The sequence below is a fragment of the Olea europaea genome, unplaced genomic scaffold (genome assembly GCF_002742605.1).
Source record: "Olea europaea var. sylvestris unplaced genomic scaffold, O_europaea_v1 scaffold807, whole genome shotgun sequence".
In the NCBI taxonomy this organism is placed as follows: domain Eukaryota; kingdom Viridiplantae; phylum Streptophyta; class Magnoliopsida; order Lamiales; family Oleaceae; genus Olea; species Olea europaea.
In genome coordinates this window covers 136271-154237 of record NW_019266506.1, presented here as the reverse complement: position 1 = coordinate 154237, position 17967 = coordinate 136271, and the positions used below count along the sequence as shown (strand labels likewise).

General features: G+C 35.4%; 3 protein-coding genes across 3 annotated transcripts; 1 reads left to right on the top strand and 2 right to left on the bottom strand.

The window, feature by feature from the left end:
- The first annotated feature begins 6783 nt into the window (after positions 1 to 6783).
- Positions 6784 to 9845, top strand: LOC111391586 (multiprotein-bridging factor 1a-like). Its single transcript, XM_023016834.1, has 4 exons — positions 6784 to 6980; positions 8874 to 8957; positions 9275 to 9357; positions 9495 to 9845. The coding sequence occupies exons 1-4, from the start codon at positions 6848 to 6850 to the stop codon at positions 9612 to 9614; spliced, it is 420 nt and encodes a 139-aa protein (XP_022872602.1). The 5' UTR covers positions 6784 to 6847; the 3' UTR covers positions 9615 to 9845.
- A 1326-nt stretch (positions 9846 to 11171) lies between these two features.
- Positions 11172 to 12173, bottom strand: LOC111391608 (protein DOG1-like 3). The gene is made up of 2 exons (XM_023016855.1): positions 11622 to 12173; positions 11172 to 11451 (listed from the first exon to the last, which is right to left on the bottom strand). The coding sequence occupies exons 1-2, from the start codon at positions 12072 to 12074 to the stop codon at positions 11224 to 11226; spliced, it is 681 nt and encodes a 226-aa protein (XP_022872623.1). The 5' UTR covers positions 12075 to 12173; the 3' UTR covers positions 11172 to 11223.
- A 5127-nt stretch (positions 12174 to 17300) lies between these two features.
- On the bottom strand, positions 17301 to 17967 carry LOC111391587. Its single transcript, XM_023016835.1, has 2 exons — positions 17837 to 17967; positions 17301 to 17736 (listed from the first exon to the last, which is right to left on the bottom strand). Exons 1-2 carry the CDS (start codon positions 17907 to 17909, stop codon positions 17609 to 17611), a joined length of 201 nt encoding a protein of 66 aa, XP_022872603.1. The 5' UTR covers positions 17910 to 17967; the 3' UTR covers positions 17301 to 17608.

Below are 17967 nucleotides of genomic sequence, written 5' to 3'. Positions count from 1 at the left end.
TAGAATTTGTAGATCTATCTTAGGCATGTGGACTGTCCAGATGACACTGCTTCCTAATTAAATAATTAAATTGTCTCCAGAAAAATATAATTTTATTAAATATTTGACTCTTCTTATATTATTAGTCCTTATTAAAATGAGCGGAGGCGTGAAAGATCATGAAGAATATCCAAATTAGCCTTGTAGAGATTCCAAAACAATGCTAGTCTTTTTCTTCTTCGTAGTTATTCAATTTCTAATGCCCAATCGAAAAGGATGTGTGTCCAAAATCTCTCCACCATCTGACATTGAACATTGCAGCATGGCCATTGCACACCAGAGTTACGATATTGCATATTCTTTTTCTTTTTTTTCTTTTTTTTATATCCAGGTATCCCAATTTACACTAGACTAAATCCTGAACTTCCAAGACCCTTGCCCCTAGAACCTTGGAGGGGGTAAATCGCGGGTTATGCCTCAATTGGATCACAGGTTCCCTCCACCGTCTGTACACTTCTGCGCATAAGAGATCCTCCTCCAAAGTGATTGCTCCATACCAAATAAATCTGGCCGCAGGTTCCCACCAGGATTCGAACCTCCACCCTGTCGCTGGAAGCAAGACAAATGTTGATTGATTCACCAGTTGAGCTGTGTCCCGGGGGCTATGATATTGCATATTCTAACATGACATTCAAGTGAGTAGGTTGCATATGTATAAATACGAAAGGAGGTGAAATCTGTTGACAATTGAGTTTTGTCGAATTCGAAGGTCAACACAAAAATATATGAATATTTATTGCAATAAGTTTTCACCACATACTTTTGTCAAGTATGTGTTTTGCTAGTAAAAATTAATACAATTTCAAAAGGGCAATAATTCAAAGAAAAGAGCCAATTGATTTTTCTTGAATGACATTATATGACCAGATACAATGGATACTCGATTTGAAAATGTGATTTGATTAATGTAGTACGAGTGAGAAAAATATTGATGTTGACTTTTGAATCTTCCAATGGTTTTGTCAACTTTATTACTTATTTGACTTAGAGAAATATAGATAAGTTCCGTAATTATTGCACATATAGCTTATTAAATCACAATAATAACTTATCAATTATAATAGAAAGAGCGGATGTCATGCTTGTCGGGTCATGAAAAATTTCCTCATATTGAGCCTTACTTTGTAACAAGAAACATAGCTTATGCCAAACCGATGAGATGCAACCTTCAATTTTGAAGATGATCAATAGATGAGATTGGATCCTAAATATGTGCAATAACTTTTGGCGTTGTCTCTAATCGGAGGAATTCGCCCAATTAGCATTTATGAAACAAGTTTGAGAGAGATTGAAAGAAGCTTGAGGCATTAGATTGTGAAATCATAGATATCATAAAACTCTTTCAACTACTTGCTAATGTGTAGTGGTAGGGGACTACGTGAACTCACAAGCTTTATATACAAGGAAATTGATATCAGATAGTATCATGTTAGCTAACAATTGTAGATCCTCGATAATGAGGAGAAGGTCTTGTTGTAATTGGAGAATGACATGGCTAGCAATCAAACATCTCTACTCTATTAAGTAAATCTGCAACGTACTTAGTTTTGACTCAAATGCAATGTAACCCCCAAAAGAAATTATAGATTTCTCCAAATATTTAAGTTGAAATTCCTTATCAAGTTTCGAGATGTCCATTAATAACTTATTAAAGCATATACGTCAAGAACAAATTAACATCTTAACCTAATTCTGTTGATTTCGCATTATGTTGAAAGATCAAAATTTGAAATAAAAAATTTATAGTGAGGGATTTGTTGATCTCGAAATTCAACAAGGCCGGTCAATATATCTCAGCTCCTCATTGTAATCGATATTCTCTCTCTCTCTCTCTCTCTTTTTTTTTTGTGTTTAAATAAGGTTCATTCGAGTTAAACCGCAAAAGCACATCCAAGTCCATAGACAAGGCAGCAACATCTCTCCGTGGGAGAGAAGTGGGCTAGTCATCCAATCTGGTGGCCCAAGTAGGATTGCTCGTAGGCCCATTTGCGTGACCACTTATAAGTCTAACAGCATCTTCAAGAGGCTATTTAAAAGTGAAATATTCGAGCCAATTCTTAAAATCATGTTCGAAAACACCATTTAAATTATATTTTAAATTATGCTCTAGAAGATTATTTGTAAAACATACTCTTTAAAAATAGAAATTCTATTGAATATACCCTAACAAATACTATTTCGAGGGATTGAGTTTGAAGAGAGAGTAATTAGCACATAGCGTCCATACCTTTAATATTTTATGGAAAACATCATTATCTTTCATATTTTGATATCTTGACCTCTTAGTTATACATTTGATTGAGTAAAACATCATTTCTATTTTTTTTATTCCAATTTTTCAATAAAAATTCGTGAAAATGACGTATTTAAATAAAACAAAAAGAATAGAAAAATAAAAATAAAGATCTAATTACAACAATAGTTCGAATTTAAAAAAATAAAATGCAAAAGAGTCTTCTTATGTTACTACAACGAATTCTGTTGAAATAGGGTCTGTACAGGTCACACACATTATAGGGGATAAGATAATTTTTTTTTATTAAATAATCACGCACCCCCACGCAACATGTGAAGAGGCCTGTAGAAGCCCTGTGAATCAGGCATTTTCATACTACAATCTCTACTGAAAAAGGAAAATCCTCTCAAATTCTCAATTTTCCTCACCCCAAAAACCATGGAAAACCTCAAAAACAAGCCATGGATTTCTACAACTAACAAGAAATCGACCGGAACAGTATGATCATCAAAGTCCATTCTTGTCATCTCCTCACCAACAGAAATGACACCGTCGCTGCCAATAGCGATGTAGGCGAGGAAAACGACATGAATGAAAACTCAACAAATCCATCATTCTCATATGACCTAAAATCAATTGCCCTAAGAAATGTGCCGAACCCTGTGTCCAAGAACAGATACGAGCACTCATATTCCTTTATCGAGAAATCAATTCTTCATTCAATACCTCGAAATAGAATAAGCACTCATCCGACTAGATTTCAATGAAAATGAGAGAGAGAGGGTTTGATAGGTCTCCCACTATGTGCACCGAAAAGTGAAGGAATCTATCGAAGGAGTTCAAGAAAGCTAAGCAGAATCAGATAGTGATGGAAATGGTTCTGCCAAGATGTCTTATTACAAGGACATTGAGGAGGTTTTGAAGGAGAGGAGTAGGGTTGGGTATGGTCTGGTCCTGTTTGGTTCTAACTACAATTGAATTGAATCCGAAATTTTCGGATATTTAGTAAGTAAAATCGTCGAATCCAAATTTAATTATAAAACCGTTCAAGTTTGGTTTAGTTCGGTTCATTTCCCAAGTTCTGTATTATAATTAATATTTTAATATTTACAAAGCTACATTAATTCAACTAATGTCATGTTCAATTTTAGTTCTTATAAAATAATGTATTACAATCTTATGTGTCTTTTACGTCTATTTTTGCTGAGTTATTCATAAATTTGATTGTTAAAATAATATGAAAATGATGATAGCGAGCTTACAATAATTAAGAGAAGCGCTGTCGAGTTTTAATTCGATTTCTTCAAAACGGAAGAAACAACACTTTGGTATAATAACAAATTGGGTTAATCTGCTTGGACGTCGTCAGTCCTCCTACCAATAGGGGGCACCACATGCCCCCCTGTTTGGAGAGATATATGTCACCCAAGAATCACTCTAATAAATTTTGGTAAAATTTAGGTCAATTTGATTAAGATGAGCTTGGACTAAAAATAAAAAATAGGATTTCATATTTTTGGGTTTGAGCTAAATTAACTAATTATCAAATCTATTTAGAGAAAAATAAAATAAATAAATTTAAGAAATTAGGAAATCAGTTCTCCGATTCTTGATCTAGAACTAAGAACTAAATCAAATCCGTCGATTTTCAATTTAGATACCCGTTCAGATATTTAACTTAAGAAGAATTGCTCGGTTCAGTTCAAGTCCGATTCGGGAGTTTTGCCCAACCTTAGAGGGGAGCATGCATGAAGATAATTATAAGAGTACCATCCCTCCTAATGCTGCTGCTGCTACAAGCAGTTCCAAAGCCGAATCCTTTCCTGATAAAGGTTTTCTTTTTCTTGACATGGGATTCTTTTGCACTTTTTAAAAAATAAAAAATCAACTACGATAGCAATTAGTTCTTTATTTATTTTTATTTAAATAGAAAGATATATTTGTTATTTCATAGTCTTTTATCGAGAATTTGGATGAAAAATGATGTTTTTCGCATTCAAATATATAATTAAATGTGAAAATATAAAAAAAAATAGAAGGTATGTACATTTTCCACAATAATAATAAAAGGTAGAAATGTTACGTGCTAACTTCCATTTGAGTAAATCCTAAAGAATGGGGACTGAAGAGCCAATCTTGTTTTAGCTGTCCAACTCAGCCCATATTTGTGAATATTTATAATTAATTATAAGTATTAGATCTTGAAGAATATGTAATTAACAGTTGTAAATGTGTGAATAAAGATAAAATTTGAGCAAATAATAATCAAGAACGATGTTATGAACATCTAAACATGTAATTAGCTATTCATCCAATAATCCCATTCACTCACATAACTTTGCAACTAATGCTCTGCAAGATTTCCCTTTAATATACAAGTAAAGGGTTAATTATATGAATGGATACTAAACTTTGTCATATGTTATTATTCAATAACTAAATTTAAAAATATATCTTAATAATTACTTAACTATGCTAAATGTTACCACTTCATAACTGAATTAAAAAATATATCTCAATAGTTACTAAACTATGCATCGCATTACTCATCTTTTACTCAAATGGAAAAATCCGTTAAATCCAACAAATGGTGTCGACTTAAATAATGGATTAGTAACATGGTGTATAGTTCAATGACTATCTAGATACATCATTTTTGTTCAGTTATAAAGTGATAACACTTAGCAAAGTTCAGTAACCATTAAGATACAACTTTTAAGTTCGATTATTGAGTAGTACAAAATGAAACTAAAGAAAATGAATGGAAAAAAGTTTAATAAAACAAATCGACCTTAGTTATATTGGCACTAATTTGAACATTTTTGTATTTTCTTTTATTTTTCTCTATCATTTTGTTTTAGTGTTACTACTGTTTGTGTTTCAATCTTTTTATACAAAGTTCTAGTTATGATGAACTGATACTAATTGATCTAAAAATCAAATGTAATTTTCATTGTGATGGAGACTATATATATACAAAAAAAAAAAAAATAGAGCATTTTTCCCTTCATTTTCTTCAAATTCTTCTTTCACATGTCAATTTGAGTAAAAAGGAAATTGTTACTATTTAATAATCGAACTTAAAAATGTATCTTAATACTTACTAAACTTCGTCAAGTGTTATTATTTTATAATTAAACTCAAAAAAGTATCTTAATAGTCACTGAACTATGTACTGTGTTATCCATTCATTGCTCAAGTTGAAGCCGTTTATTAAACTGAACGGATATTTTTCATTTGAGTGATGGATGAGTAACACGATGCATAGTTCAGTGATTATGGAGATACATTTTTAAGTTTAATTATGAAATAATAATATTTGACGAAGTCTAGTGATCATTAAAATATATTTTTAAGTTCGAATATTAAGTACGACAAAGTTCAGTAACCATATTTAATTAGCCCTATAACTAAATCGGGTTAATTATGCCAATAGTCATCGAACTTTGCAAAAGGTTTTCAAGGGGCCACTGAACTTTAAAAATTACCATATGGTCACTAAACTTTGCAAAATATTTCCCAGAAGTTGTTGAACTTTAAAAATCACCTAAATGGTCACTGAACTTTGCAAAAAGTTTCTCAGAAATCACTGAACTTTCTAACCCCTAAACCACCTTAGAGCCACCACTTATGAACCACCAAAATCCACTCTCCGGCCACCTTCGCTGTCGGACCGACATACCACCTTGAATCCCTCGCTTCCCTCTTCGCAATCCACCCAAGCTCCGGCCATAACACAAATCAATTTGGCCGAAAATTCAAGCCAAAATGGAATGACCAAACACAAAAAATGGTTGGAAGTGTTAGAGTCACTACTTTTGAACCACCAAAACTCTACCCTTCGGCCACCTTGGCCGTCAGACCGAACTCTACCCTTCGGCCACCTTGGCCGTCGGACCGACATACCACTTTGAAGCTTTCACTTCCCTCTTCGCAACCCACCCAAGTTCAGATCATAACACCAACCGATGCGGGCGAAAATCCAAGCCAAAATGGGCAGCCTGGAACATTAAAAAAATGAAAATTTTGGCCATTTTTTGTGCTTCCGACTACCCATTTTGGCTTGAATTTTCGACCACATCGGTTGGTGTTATGACCAGAGCTTGGGTGGGTTACGAAGAGGGAAGTGAAAGCTTCAAAGTGGTATGTCGGTCCGACGGCCAAAGTGGCCGAGAGGTGGAGTTTTGGTGGTCCAAAAGTGGTGATTCTAACACTTCCGGCCATTTTTGTGCTTGGTCATCCCATTTTGGCTTGAATTTTCGATCAAATCGATTGGTGTTATGACTGAAGCTTAGATGGGTGGCAAAGAGGTAAGCGAGAACTTCAAGGTGGTATGTCGATCCGGCGGCCAAAGTGGCCGGATGGTGGATTTTGGAGGTCCATAAGTGGTGGCTCTAAGGTGGTTTAGGGGTTGGAAAGTTCAGTGACCCATTAGAAACCTTTTGCAAAGTTCAGTGACTATTGGCGTAATTAACCCAACCAAACCATATGCCATTCAACAGTCAATCCCTAGCCCAAGTCACCAGCGCACAGATATTTTTCATTGAAAAGGAGAGAGGCAAAGTAGAGAAAATGGCAGGAATCGCACAGGATTGGGAACCGGTTGTCATCCGGAAGAAGGCTCCAACTGCCGCTGCTCGTAAGGATGAGAAGGCCGTCAACGCCGCTCGCCGTTCCGGCGCCGAGATCGAAACCGTGAAGAAGTGTATGTCTCTGTTATATATTTGAATTTACATCCTCGCAATTATACGATTTAGGGTTTAATATGTTGTATAGCAGCTCCATCGCAAAAAAATAAAAATAATAAAAATAAAATTTATATATATATATAAAAATAAAAGAAAAAGAAAAATAATAAATAAGAGTCTTGCGAGTTGCGTACTTTCCGTCTCTTAGCTCGAGTTACTTATTTCATCCTTTTTCTCCTAATTATCTATCTATTTATCGAAGTGTATGCACATGTTTTTTCTTATTCAGCTGGTTTTCAGGTCCTTTGTGTCATTTAATGTGCTTTTTATTCATCATTTTTGCAATTATTCTTCAAATATAGTTTATTCATGGACTCACGGGTGGTGTAAATATTTATCTTATCATAATTTGATACTCTATGTGTCCTCCGTCTGATCTTTGATTTAAACTTTATGTTGGAATTCAAATGCTGAGATTATCATGGATTTAAGTTCTAATCACGAAAAATTCATTTCTTGACTGGTTTGAGTGAAAACAGTACTGTAAGCTAGTTTTAACCACATTCAATTGGGGCCTGGCAGTTACAATTTCTTTAGGAAAAAGAAAAAAGGGAATTGCATTTGAATGCAATTTTTTTTCATTCCATTTTATGCCCTAATTTGGTGCCACGGAACATAGCCTTAGAGTTGGCTTTGGAATTTTTGTTTAAGCTGCGGTCTATTACCAGTGTATCAATGCAAAATGGGATTCTGATGGAAATATTTTTTATTTGATCAAACCTCCTCATGTGCATCTATCAGAGACAATGTTGATGGGCACATTTCTTGCTGTGCTGCAGTATCTAGTTTTAAGTTTTAACTGGGTAAAGATCATGTTGATCCTGGGATAGTTATGTTCTATGCACATTCTTAAAAGTTTAGTTTGGTTACGGTAATGAGTTCATTCCCTTGCAAAGAGGTGCCAAAGACCAGTAAGGAACTGTCCTCTTGAGAATAGGTGTGTCCATCATGGACATTGGATTAATTGGCAAGTGCTAAGGGTAGGTAGACCAAAAACAAGGGAACTGACTGCTAGGAAAAGAGAGCAATTGCGCCACATTAAGTCAACCTGCCAAGTATAATGACAGTGTAACGCTTAGTAACATCTTCATTAGTATTATCAATTATGTTAGAAGACAACCTGCCATTTACTTCATCCTCAATAGAACAAAAGATTCACAAGGTCGTCAGTGCAGCTGAGACCGAGTTATCATCTATACATCTGCAGGAGGTATGGCGGAGGGATCAACACCGACATCCAGTTGGCATTAACTCTGGAAAGCCTAGAATTTGACTCCTGATGGCTATAGTGCTTGCAGAGTGCTTTCTTGGCAGAGAAGCATGCCTCGGACAGCACTCAAAGCATGTAGAGGAACCAAGAGGAGAGTGCACCACCTTTCTTGTCTGCATCTATAAAAAGCCTTTTCATCGTTAGAACGGGGATATCTACACATACACAACAAAAACTCTCCTAAAATTATTGCACCCCGTTTGAGCTTTCAGCAAACTCAAACATAGAAATCTTGTAGACATTGATATAGATTTCCATTTACATCTTCATCTGTTAAGTGTCAAATAAATATTTTGACATCGACAATATGATTATATCTAATGCATTTTAAACTGATTGGCTCTGATTATCTGTCATGCCCTTTGTACATGTGTTGGTGGCCATTTCAAATAGCCGAGGTCTCTCCTTTTTTGTTGTTGTGCTGATTCAGTGATTGTATCTAAGTCATTTAGTACTTTAGAGTATCTTTTTATGGACCATGAGTGAGAGAGAAATGTAGGCCTTTTACGGGGTGAAGCTTTTATTGCCTTCTGCTAGCTCTTGATTTGTTTAGAAATATTAAATTTATGCTCCACTGCAGCAAATGCTGGCACAAACAGGGCTGCTTCAAGTAGTACCACTTTGAACACCAGGAAGCTTGATGAGGAGACAGATAATCTAGCACGTAAGTTGATTTTACAGCATTTAACTGGTCCTATTGTGTTAAGAGATAATCATACATGTCTCCTTCATGCTTCCACATTTGATGGAGCGCCTTTACTCTTCAACACTGCTGATTGAGTACCAAAAATTGTTTTCTCTTCAATCTTTTTTCACTCTCTTTCCTGTAATTAAATTATCTGGCTTTTTTGTTTTAAGGTAAGAGGCATTAGGGTGCCTAACTTGCTGTGATAATAAAAGTTTATTCCTATGCAAATGCAAATCTCAAATTCATTTGGTGACCTTCTTTGGCGCTTGTCTCTTTTTGTCAATTTGTCTCAGATGAGAAGGTTCCTAGTGAATTGAAAAGGGCCATCATGCAAGCTCGATTGGACAAGAAACTGACACAAGCTCAACTTGCTCAGGTGAGTCTTCTCTCTATTTCCGCAGCCAAGAACACACATTTGTGCTCATGGCACACAAGCAGACTAATGAAGCAGGTTACTGTTTGTTCATATAATTTACTCTCTCATAACCTCGCAATTCTTGGCTTGCTCGGCAGATGATAAATGAGAAACCGCAAATTATCCAGGAATATGAATCTGGAAAGGCTATTCCAAATCAGCAGATAATTTCTAAACTCGAGAGGGCTCTCGGAGCGAAGCTGCGAGGAAAGAAGTAACAAACCAACGGGGAGGGAAGTCAAATCTCTTGCACTTTCATTGTCAGTTCGAGTACTAAAGTGATGGTCCACATGAACCCTTGTGTCCTTTTCATTTAACCGCTGTTATGCTCAACTGTTAGAACTCTGGACTATGGATTTGGCTTTCCTTGTGAAACATGGATGTTTTCTTGGTGAAAATAAGAATATTACAATCTTTTGCTGTTTCTTGTATGAATTATGGGTTGATTGCAGAAAATCTTCAAGTGCAAACAATAACATTCTGGGTTTCGGGTGATGTGTTTAGAATTTCAGCAAGTATATATATATATATATACACACACATACATACATATGTATGTATGTATGTATCAAAGACTTTGCTTGAAGCAAACGAGATTAAGGCCCTGTTTGAATCTCATCATTTTCTCATTAAAATGAAAAATATGATTATTATTTATCACATTAAGTCATTATATTTGACTTTTTATTTCTTGTGTGGGGGACATAATTATTATATTTTTCATTCTCATTTTTACAATAATGTGGCTCAAACAGGGGCTAAGAGTTGGTAAAGATGGAATTAGTTTTCTAATCTTCAAAACAGAATCCAACCTTAGAAGCATTTTGAGCCTTCAATTCAGGAAAACCTTGTATAGTTGTATTTAACCTCTACAACGTTAAAAGTCTTCCTCGGTTTGGTCCTATCTCTTAAAATTTATTTTTCTCAAAAACTCATTTATAACAAATAATTTTATGGATCCCTGCACATTTTATCACTTTTTTTAAAACTACTAAAATCTAATTTTTAGCGAAAATAAACAAGGGCTCTATACTTTCAAGAATATCATAGCTTCATTTTAGACAACATGATGTAGGAAAAAAAAAAAAAAGGGTCTCGTACGTGTTGTGTTTTCTTCAAGAGTAGGCTTTGTGTACATTATCATTTGCTTAATCTTTTACAAATTAATGGGTTATCAAAAAAATTAATTTTTTATTTAGTTAATAAAATTTTAACGGAATTAAATCTCACCATAATAAATAAACCTACAAGCGATAATGTCCATTCAGTAATCCAATCATGCTACAAATTCAGATTCAAATTCAAATGGGACGTGTTCACGCAGAGTTTGAAAAATTAAAACAACACTCATCTTCACTCTCATATTTCTAAGCCTGGTCAAGTGGTTTTATTGTCAGTGTCAATAGCATTGTTAATTAAAATTGAGGTTTACTGTTATTCAATGATCTTGTTACTACTGCGGAGAAGCCTACACGTAGACTGACAGGTGTCCCTATGCATGCATGCATCGATTCTCCATAGAACACGTCATCACCTTTCTATTTTGCCCTAACTAAAGAAAGAGACAGCACTGGCCAACAAATGGCGTTGATATTTTCGAAAAATAATTTTTAAGAATGTATGATTATACGTGGAAAAGTGATTAGTAACTAACAATTTAAAGAAAGATTGGCATTTGATTTGATGACAAATTTTTAAGCTATCTCAAAAAAGTACTTAACATTAAGAATGGTAAATTTCTTAAATATATTTCGATTTAACCATAATCTGAACATACAAATTGTGACGTACTCTAAAACATAATTTGAGAATATTAATTTCTAAAATTCATGCGTTGCCTCTTTGACGATCTTGTTCAACACCCCATGCATGAATTCCAAAGTGCAACTCGGCGGCCGCCACCAGGAATTCCGCCGCCTGTTGCGGCGTCAACAGCTCCACCACCGTCTGGATAGTCTTCAGCCGGAGGCTGTCCGCCTTGTTCAATATTCTTGCTAGTCTTTCCATCTTCTCATCAAAATCTCCACATAATCCCACTAGATCACTTGCACTATCCTAATCACCACAAAAATAAAATAAATTAATTACATATTAAACAATAATATTAATTTAATACTAAGTTAAACGAATTATAAGCAATGATTAATTAAGTTATATAATACATATACACAGTGTTACTTTTAATCAATTTAGGTATCATGATTAATTAATTAAGGAATGCATGCCTGCCACTCGGAGAGTTCATCGGTAATTGCATTCTCTTCATGCACAGTCTCACACTGAAGCTCGCTGACACGACGGAACTGGCCGGGAGAGAGGTCCCCGAGGTCGCCGGTGCGAAACCCGCGGAGAATGTCCACCACACGGGACTCAAAAAGGATGCTGGACTCGGTGTACACAAGGTGGAAGACGGTGGTCGGTCGCCACCCGCCGATCCAGTGGAGAGAGCGCTCAAGCGTGGTGGTCCACTGCGCGGTGGAGAAGGACAGCACGTCCTGCTTGATGGCGAGAGATTTGACTCGGTAGTACTCAGCGCAGTGGGACATGACCTTGTTGACCAGCTGGTGGAGGTGGTGGTAGTCCTCCTCCGTGGTTGGTGGTCTTGGGGCTTGGCTTAGCTGGTGCACCAGGTGGCGGAGCTGCTCAAACCACGTGTCGTGGAATCGCTGAAAACTCATTTTGCTAGAAAACTTCAAGCGTGTTTGAGTGAGGGCGTGGGCAGTGAGATGAAGGGTTTATTGTTGGGCAGCTGGCTTTTTAAGGGAAGTAAGGCTGCTGTTAGCGGTGGCGCGTGGAGCTGACTTGTAAGAACATGATTGGTAGTTTCCTGGTTTCTTGGCAGCTCAGCTAGCTAAAGAAATAATATATATTGGCCACAGTTTTAGCCGGATTCTATCGAACTTAATAAAATATATGGTTGAAAAATTGTGAATCCTACAAAATGTGTGATTAAAATTAATTGTTAATTTTGATTTTGATAAAAATCTAAATTTTAATTTCTATCAAATAGGTGTTATGTAAAATTACATTGAATAAAGCTGGTTTGCTCGAAAATTTTGACATCTCGATTTACCAACCCTCACATCATTCGTGAATCCCACGTGAATTAAAAAATGTCAATCCCATCTATGTGTGTTCGATCATTCCCTATGTCATTTGTAAGTATTATGCCCTAGGTCCAATCAACTTTGGACATAAATACTTTTATAGATAATTAATGCAATTAAATGGCAGATCTATTATTTAATTAATAGACAATTAAATAAATAATAGAGTCCGTGGATTCAAATATTTGTAATTTGTTAATCACAAAGAGTTGTGATTGTGAGATACAAATTACATCTGATTGAATCTTAAATCATCCGTGGTCGTAAGTAATAACGAGATACGGATATCATTATTACGGATAGACCATCACGTGTGGCATTTCTTACTTGTGAAGTAAGTAGCTGATCTCACAAACTAAAGTGTGGTGACACTTAAATGAACACGTGGATATTTTTGTTATAGAACAAAACATTGGAGACCCGTCGAGAGATTCCACATGGATAACTATCGGAGTGTCGGTGGTTAATCTCTAACGTTCGGTAGTGGAATTGGTCCTTTGACTTGAGGTCGTCATAGTACCTTATATGAGGACAGTCATAATTTGGCGGTGTTGGATGTTGCTCTGAAAAGGGCCGCTAATACGATATCGTTCGGGTACGTCAAGAACCGTATGAAGGTTGTGATTGATCAATAAAGGATTCGTCACTCTTAGATAGTAGGAGATTATGATCTGCGTTTCATTCAATTAAGTCGATGATGAAATCATTGGCCAAGGTGTACTCATAAGTCGAAAATGAGTTTTTGACTTATATTGACTTAATAGTGGAGTGAAAGATATGATCGATGATCGAGATTGACACAACTCCATATCTCGTAATTGATCGGATCATATTGACGAAGGGATTATAGTTTCACGGTAAACGAACGAATTTGATTTTGTCATACCACGTGACATTTCCCGTCACATGTATTGCCCTGACACATTGCTAGATGTCAATCAGGGACGGCGAATGTGAATTGACGATAAATTAAAAGGGTGTTTTAATTTATCAATTTTGATTAGATCAAAATAATATTTCACGTCGTTAGGCATCGTGGTCGGGAACCTAATGGGTCACACACAAAAGAGAATTGGAAGATTGCAAATTGCCAATTAGTTAATTTAACAATCGTTGGATAAATTAATTAATTGGATTTGTTATTTATATTTTCGAATTAATTAATTAGATTAATTAATTCACAGACCGGGTTTAATTAATTGGATTAATTAATTATTGGACCGGACCGGGCCGAGCCTGTTTGGGTTTATATAAATACATAATTAGGGTTTGAGGTCCATTAAGGTTTTTATTATTCTTGTTGGCACAAGAGAAAACCCTAGAGGCTGCAATCATATTCTCTGTGTGGATCACCGTTGGAGGCTGGACAATTGGACAGCTGTGGTGGCGAATCAAAGTTGTGGAACGAAAAGAAAAGCAAAAGGATTGCAGATCTGGAAAAGGTACAATCTTATCACAATTTCTATCTAAACACAAAGGCGATTCTTGGTGGGAATCGAAAATTATTTTAAATTTCGCTGTGCATGTATAAGTAGATTCCCAACATCATTCTCTATGTTCGTGTAGCAAAACTCAATTATATTACAGCCCATTCGGTAGGATTTCAACTTCATGTAGAAAAGAGTCTAAGTAAGATATCTTATGCTAATTGTCTCTAAAAGTTCGTATAGTCAATTAGAGCGTTTCTAGAAAAATATCTAAACAGATTCTTATTCTAAAAAGCAAATTTTAACTTTCTAAAGACCTTATCAATCATGGCCTGAGTTGCAATTAAATTGGAATTCAAATGTTGTATAAACTTCATTAGTTAATCTTTTTATAGTGATTCAAACGGAAAATATATTTTCTGTTTGAAAGCCGTTCAAACTTTCTCGAAGTTCACACCATTGGTAACCGAAATCGCCGTGTTGTGCGGTGCTGAAACAATTGTTTTGCGGATTTTTATGTACCTTGTGATGCGGATTTTTATGTACCTTGTGATGTCGAAAGGGCAAGGAAATTTATTGTGTATGTTCTGCAAGTCGTAAGGTCACAAGGGATGCGATGATGCTCAATATTCATATATAGTCAAGTGATGTCACCTTGACTGCAGCCACAAGAAGTTGGACTCTGGGCAGATGGAGCCCCAAATAGAGGTCGGCCCATCCGAGGCCCATAACTTTTTATACCAAATGGACTGGCCATGACCCGTAGAGTTACAATACATATCTTCGTACTACAATTCCAAACTAGATCCAACTCACCCTTGCGCTTCTTAGTCCAACCAAAACTGTGAGTAAGAATCACCCATCTGAAGGTGATGAAGTGGGTGCTGACGAGGATGGACGGGGGAGTTTGATTGGCGAAGATGAAATTCTTGTAAATAATTTTGATATGTATATTTGTATTTAATTATTTAAGTGATGTTTATTTATACTCTTTCAAAGATTATGAAACACCATTTACAGTTTATTATTTTACTCATTATTTTTTATTTATTTAAAGAGAATGACAATCCGTCATTTGATGGACAAAATGTAAAGAATGATAAGTTTTGCTATGTAATTGAAAAATTGTGAATATGTTATTCTAGATGTAGATTTTTCATATTCAGTAATACTATTTATAATTGTTCACTACAATAATCGCTCTACATGACATCTCATATGACGATTTGTAATTTAATGTATTAATATGATAATTTTCTTTTTGCCTCATATATCAAATTATTAACCACCACAAATGCATCACGTAGGACGACTGCGATAGTAAATAACTACAAATAATATTATTTTTTTATATTTCCTATAGGTTAGGGAGGAAAAAATGCCTCCCCTTATGGAGGAGTAATATTTTGGTCTGTGGGTAGTTAACGTTTTCACTTTTAGTAAGTTAATTAAAACTTTTCGTTTTAATGATCAAATTAGAAAACTATCTCTATTCTGAATTAATTTTTGTAGTGGGTTAAGAAGTTTGAAAAAAATATTAAAAATTAATGTATAAAAAATACTTATGTTAATTCAAGGGGAAATCTGGAAATTTAAAATATTTACTTTGGAAATACAAGTAGACAATCTCACAAAACAAGGTACATATGCAATACATGAAAAGATGTGCTCCAACAAATCATAACACATTTTATGAAACTCACAATTTTTATCAATTGTTCGACCCCACATTTCATCAAATTCAATCAAGATCTACTAAAAATTTATATGTTTAACAAAACCCAGAGGGGAAATGGGGAGGGGGGGGGTGGGGGTGGCTAAAGAAATATGAATCTGTCTGCCCAAAGTGCAGCCATCCACATTCATAACTCTCTAGCAGCAGGAAAATCTAAGGTTAGAGAAGATACTAACAGCACAATTATGTATCAAGAAGCTGAAAGCCCCAAACCATCAATGATATCCAATGTACGTCTATTCCAAATGTTCTTCTTGAGATAAGGCTATCGATATGACTCCCAACTCCCATTTTACTTCGAATCAATTAATGGTAGGAGTCAAAACCAAACTCTCCACCTAGGCACAAATAGCCTTAAGCGGTGGAAGAATGTATATCTAATTAAAATTTTCATCATGATTTCGAAGTTCACTAAAAGGGTGGAAAAATAGCCCTAAGAACTATTCAATGGCTTCTCCCGTAAATTGTTAAAAGGGCATTTGATAGACCCGCAATACGATTCACCTACGCAAGAAGAGGGAAGAAGGATACAAGGCGGCCTTGTCGACTTTCATTCCAGAATATTCTTGTAAGCCAGTAGCTAGGGGGTAAAAGAGTAATAGTGGTAGATTAAAACGTCTATAAAAGGGTCTTGGAGGGAAAGGGGAAAAGTAGGCATTGTTTTAGTGAGTCTTTCTGTTAGGAGGGAATCCAGGCCCCTCGAATTGCCTGAGGGTTGTATTTCCATTATTCAGTTGCAATAAAGGATTATTTTCTAATTCCTACATCTTCAATTGCTCTCGGTTACATTTTCAGATCTTAATTCCTATCTCACGAGTAAGAATCACAGCTTCAAAGGTTGGGGTCTTATCAGCATTTCAAAACGAAACCAAATTGACAAAACAATCTTCCTCATGCCATTGTGCTTTTGAAATAAACAAGAAAATTTTCTTGCTACCATGGTTGAAAGATTATTAGAAAAATAAAATATCAAAAACCAAGAACCTGACAGATAGCATCATAATTATATCTACACTAAATAATCCATGGACCATGTTTAAGCAGAATCTTTATCAACAACATTGCCTAATCTCTAAATTCTCTACAATATGCAAATGAGATGTAGCTCAAGTGGCAAAGTTGAAGACCTAGGGACCATGAGATTCATGCAATACCAATAAAGAACTCTTATTTGCCCTACTATATTATCAAATTATCAGAAATGTCAAGATTTACATACAATGAAGTCCATCAAGGCAGCTGGCATTGCAAAATATTTTCATGTTGCTTGAGATGCTAAAACCCCATTCAGTATAATTTAGACTTAAAACTTACATGTAAGGGGAGGGTTCCCAAGTCATTACAGTGTGTTTGATTGGCATGGAAAATATCACATTAAAAAGAAAATATTTTCCATCTTTTGTGGAAAATAAAAACCACCTCTACCCAAGGAAAATATTTTCCTTAAAAACAAGGAAAATTAGGCATATTTTCAAAAGTTGAAAAATGTTTTCCATGGAAAAAAATAGCAATCAATCACTCAAAGTAGGAATTTGGGTGAAAAACTGATATTTTCCATGGAAAATAAATGTAATCAAACACAAACACAGTCACAAGTGCATTGCTAAAAAAAATGTAGTAATGAAGTTCACCATATCCACAGTGAATAGATCACATTATCTTCTATACCAAAAGGTTTCTCTTACAGGTTTTATGCAATCCATAAACTATAACACAATAGTAACAAACCATTTTTTTTTCTTTTGTAATCACGAAATCCTAAACAATTTGGTCCATACATCAGAAACAAGAAGAAACCATGTACAGTCTAAATCCACTTACTACATTGAAAAATTTGTCCACCTGAATAATCATCAAATTGTTTATTTAACAGCAACGGCCTATTGAAAATCAAGAACCCCCTCATCAAAAAGAGAAAAAAGTGGGATGGGGGGGGATCGTTTTTATTCAATAGCTTTTTGTACCCCATTTGATTGATTTTTCAGTGTTTGACCATTAAACTGTTGTTGCTTTTGAATCGTAGACTTTCTTTCCCAATCTCTCCACTTGTTAATCGCAGCAGTGCACAAAACTGCAATAAAAAAGGGCATGATTTTTCCGAGCGGATACATATGATTTAAGACCACCAAAATAAAAATTGAAGAAATTCGTTCAGAATGTTAAATACATACATCCGGCGCCGACGAAGTACAGAAGTCGAGCGAGTTTCGGGCCGACTTCTTCTCCCACCGGTACTGGTATCATCTCTCTCTCTGAAATGGGCTTTTTTCTGACTCGGTTTGTATGGCTCCCTCTCGATATA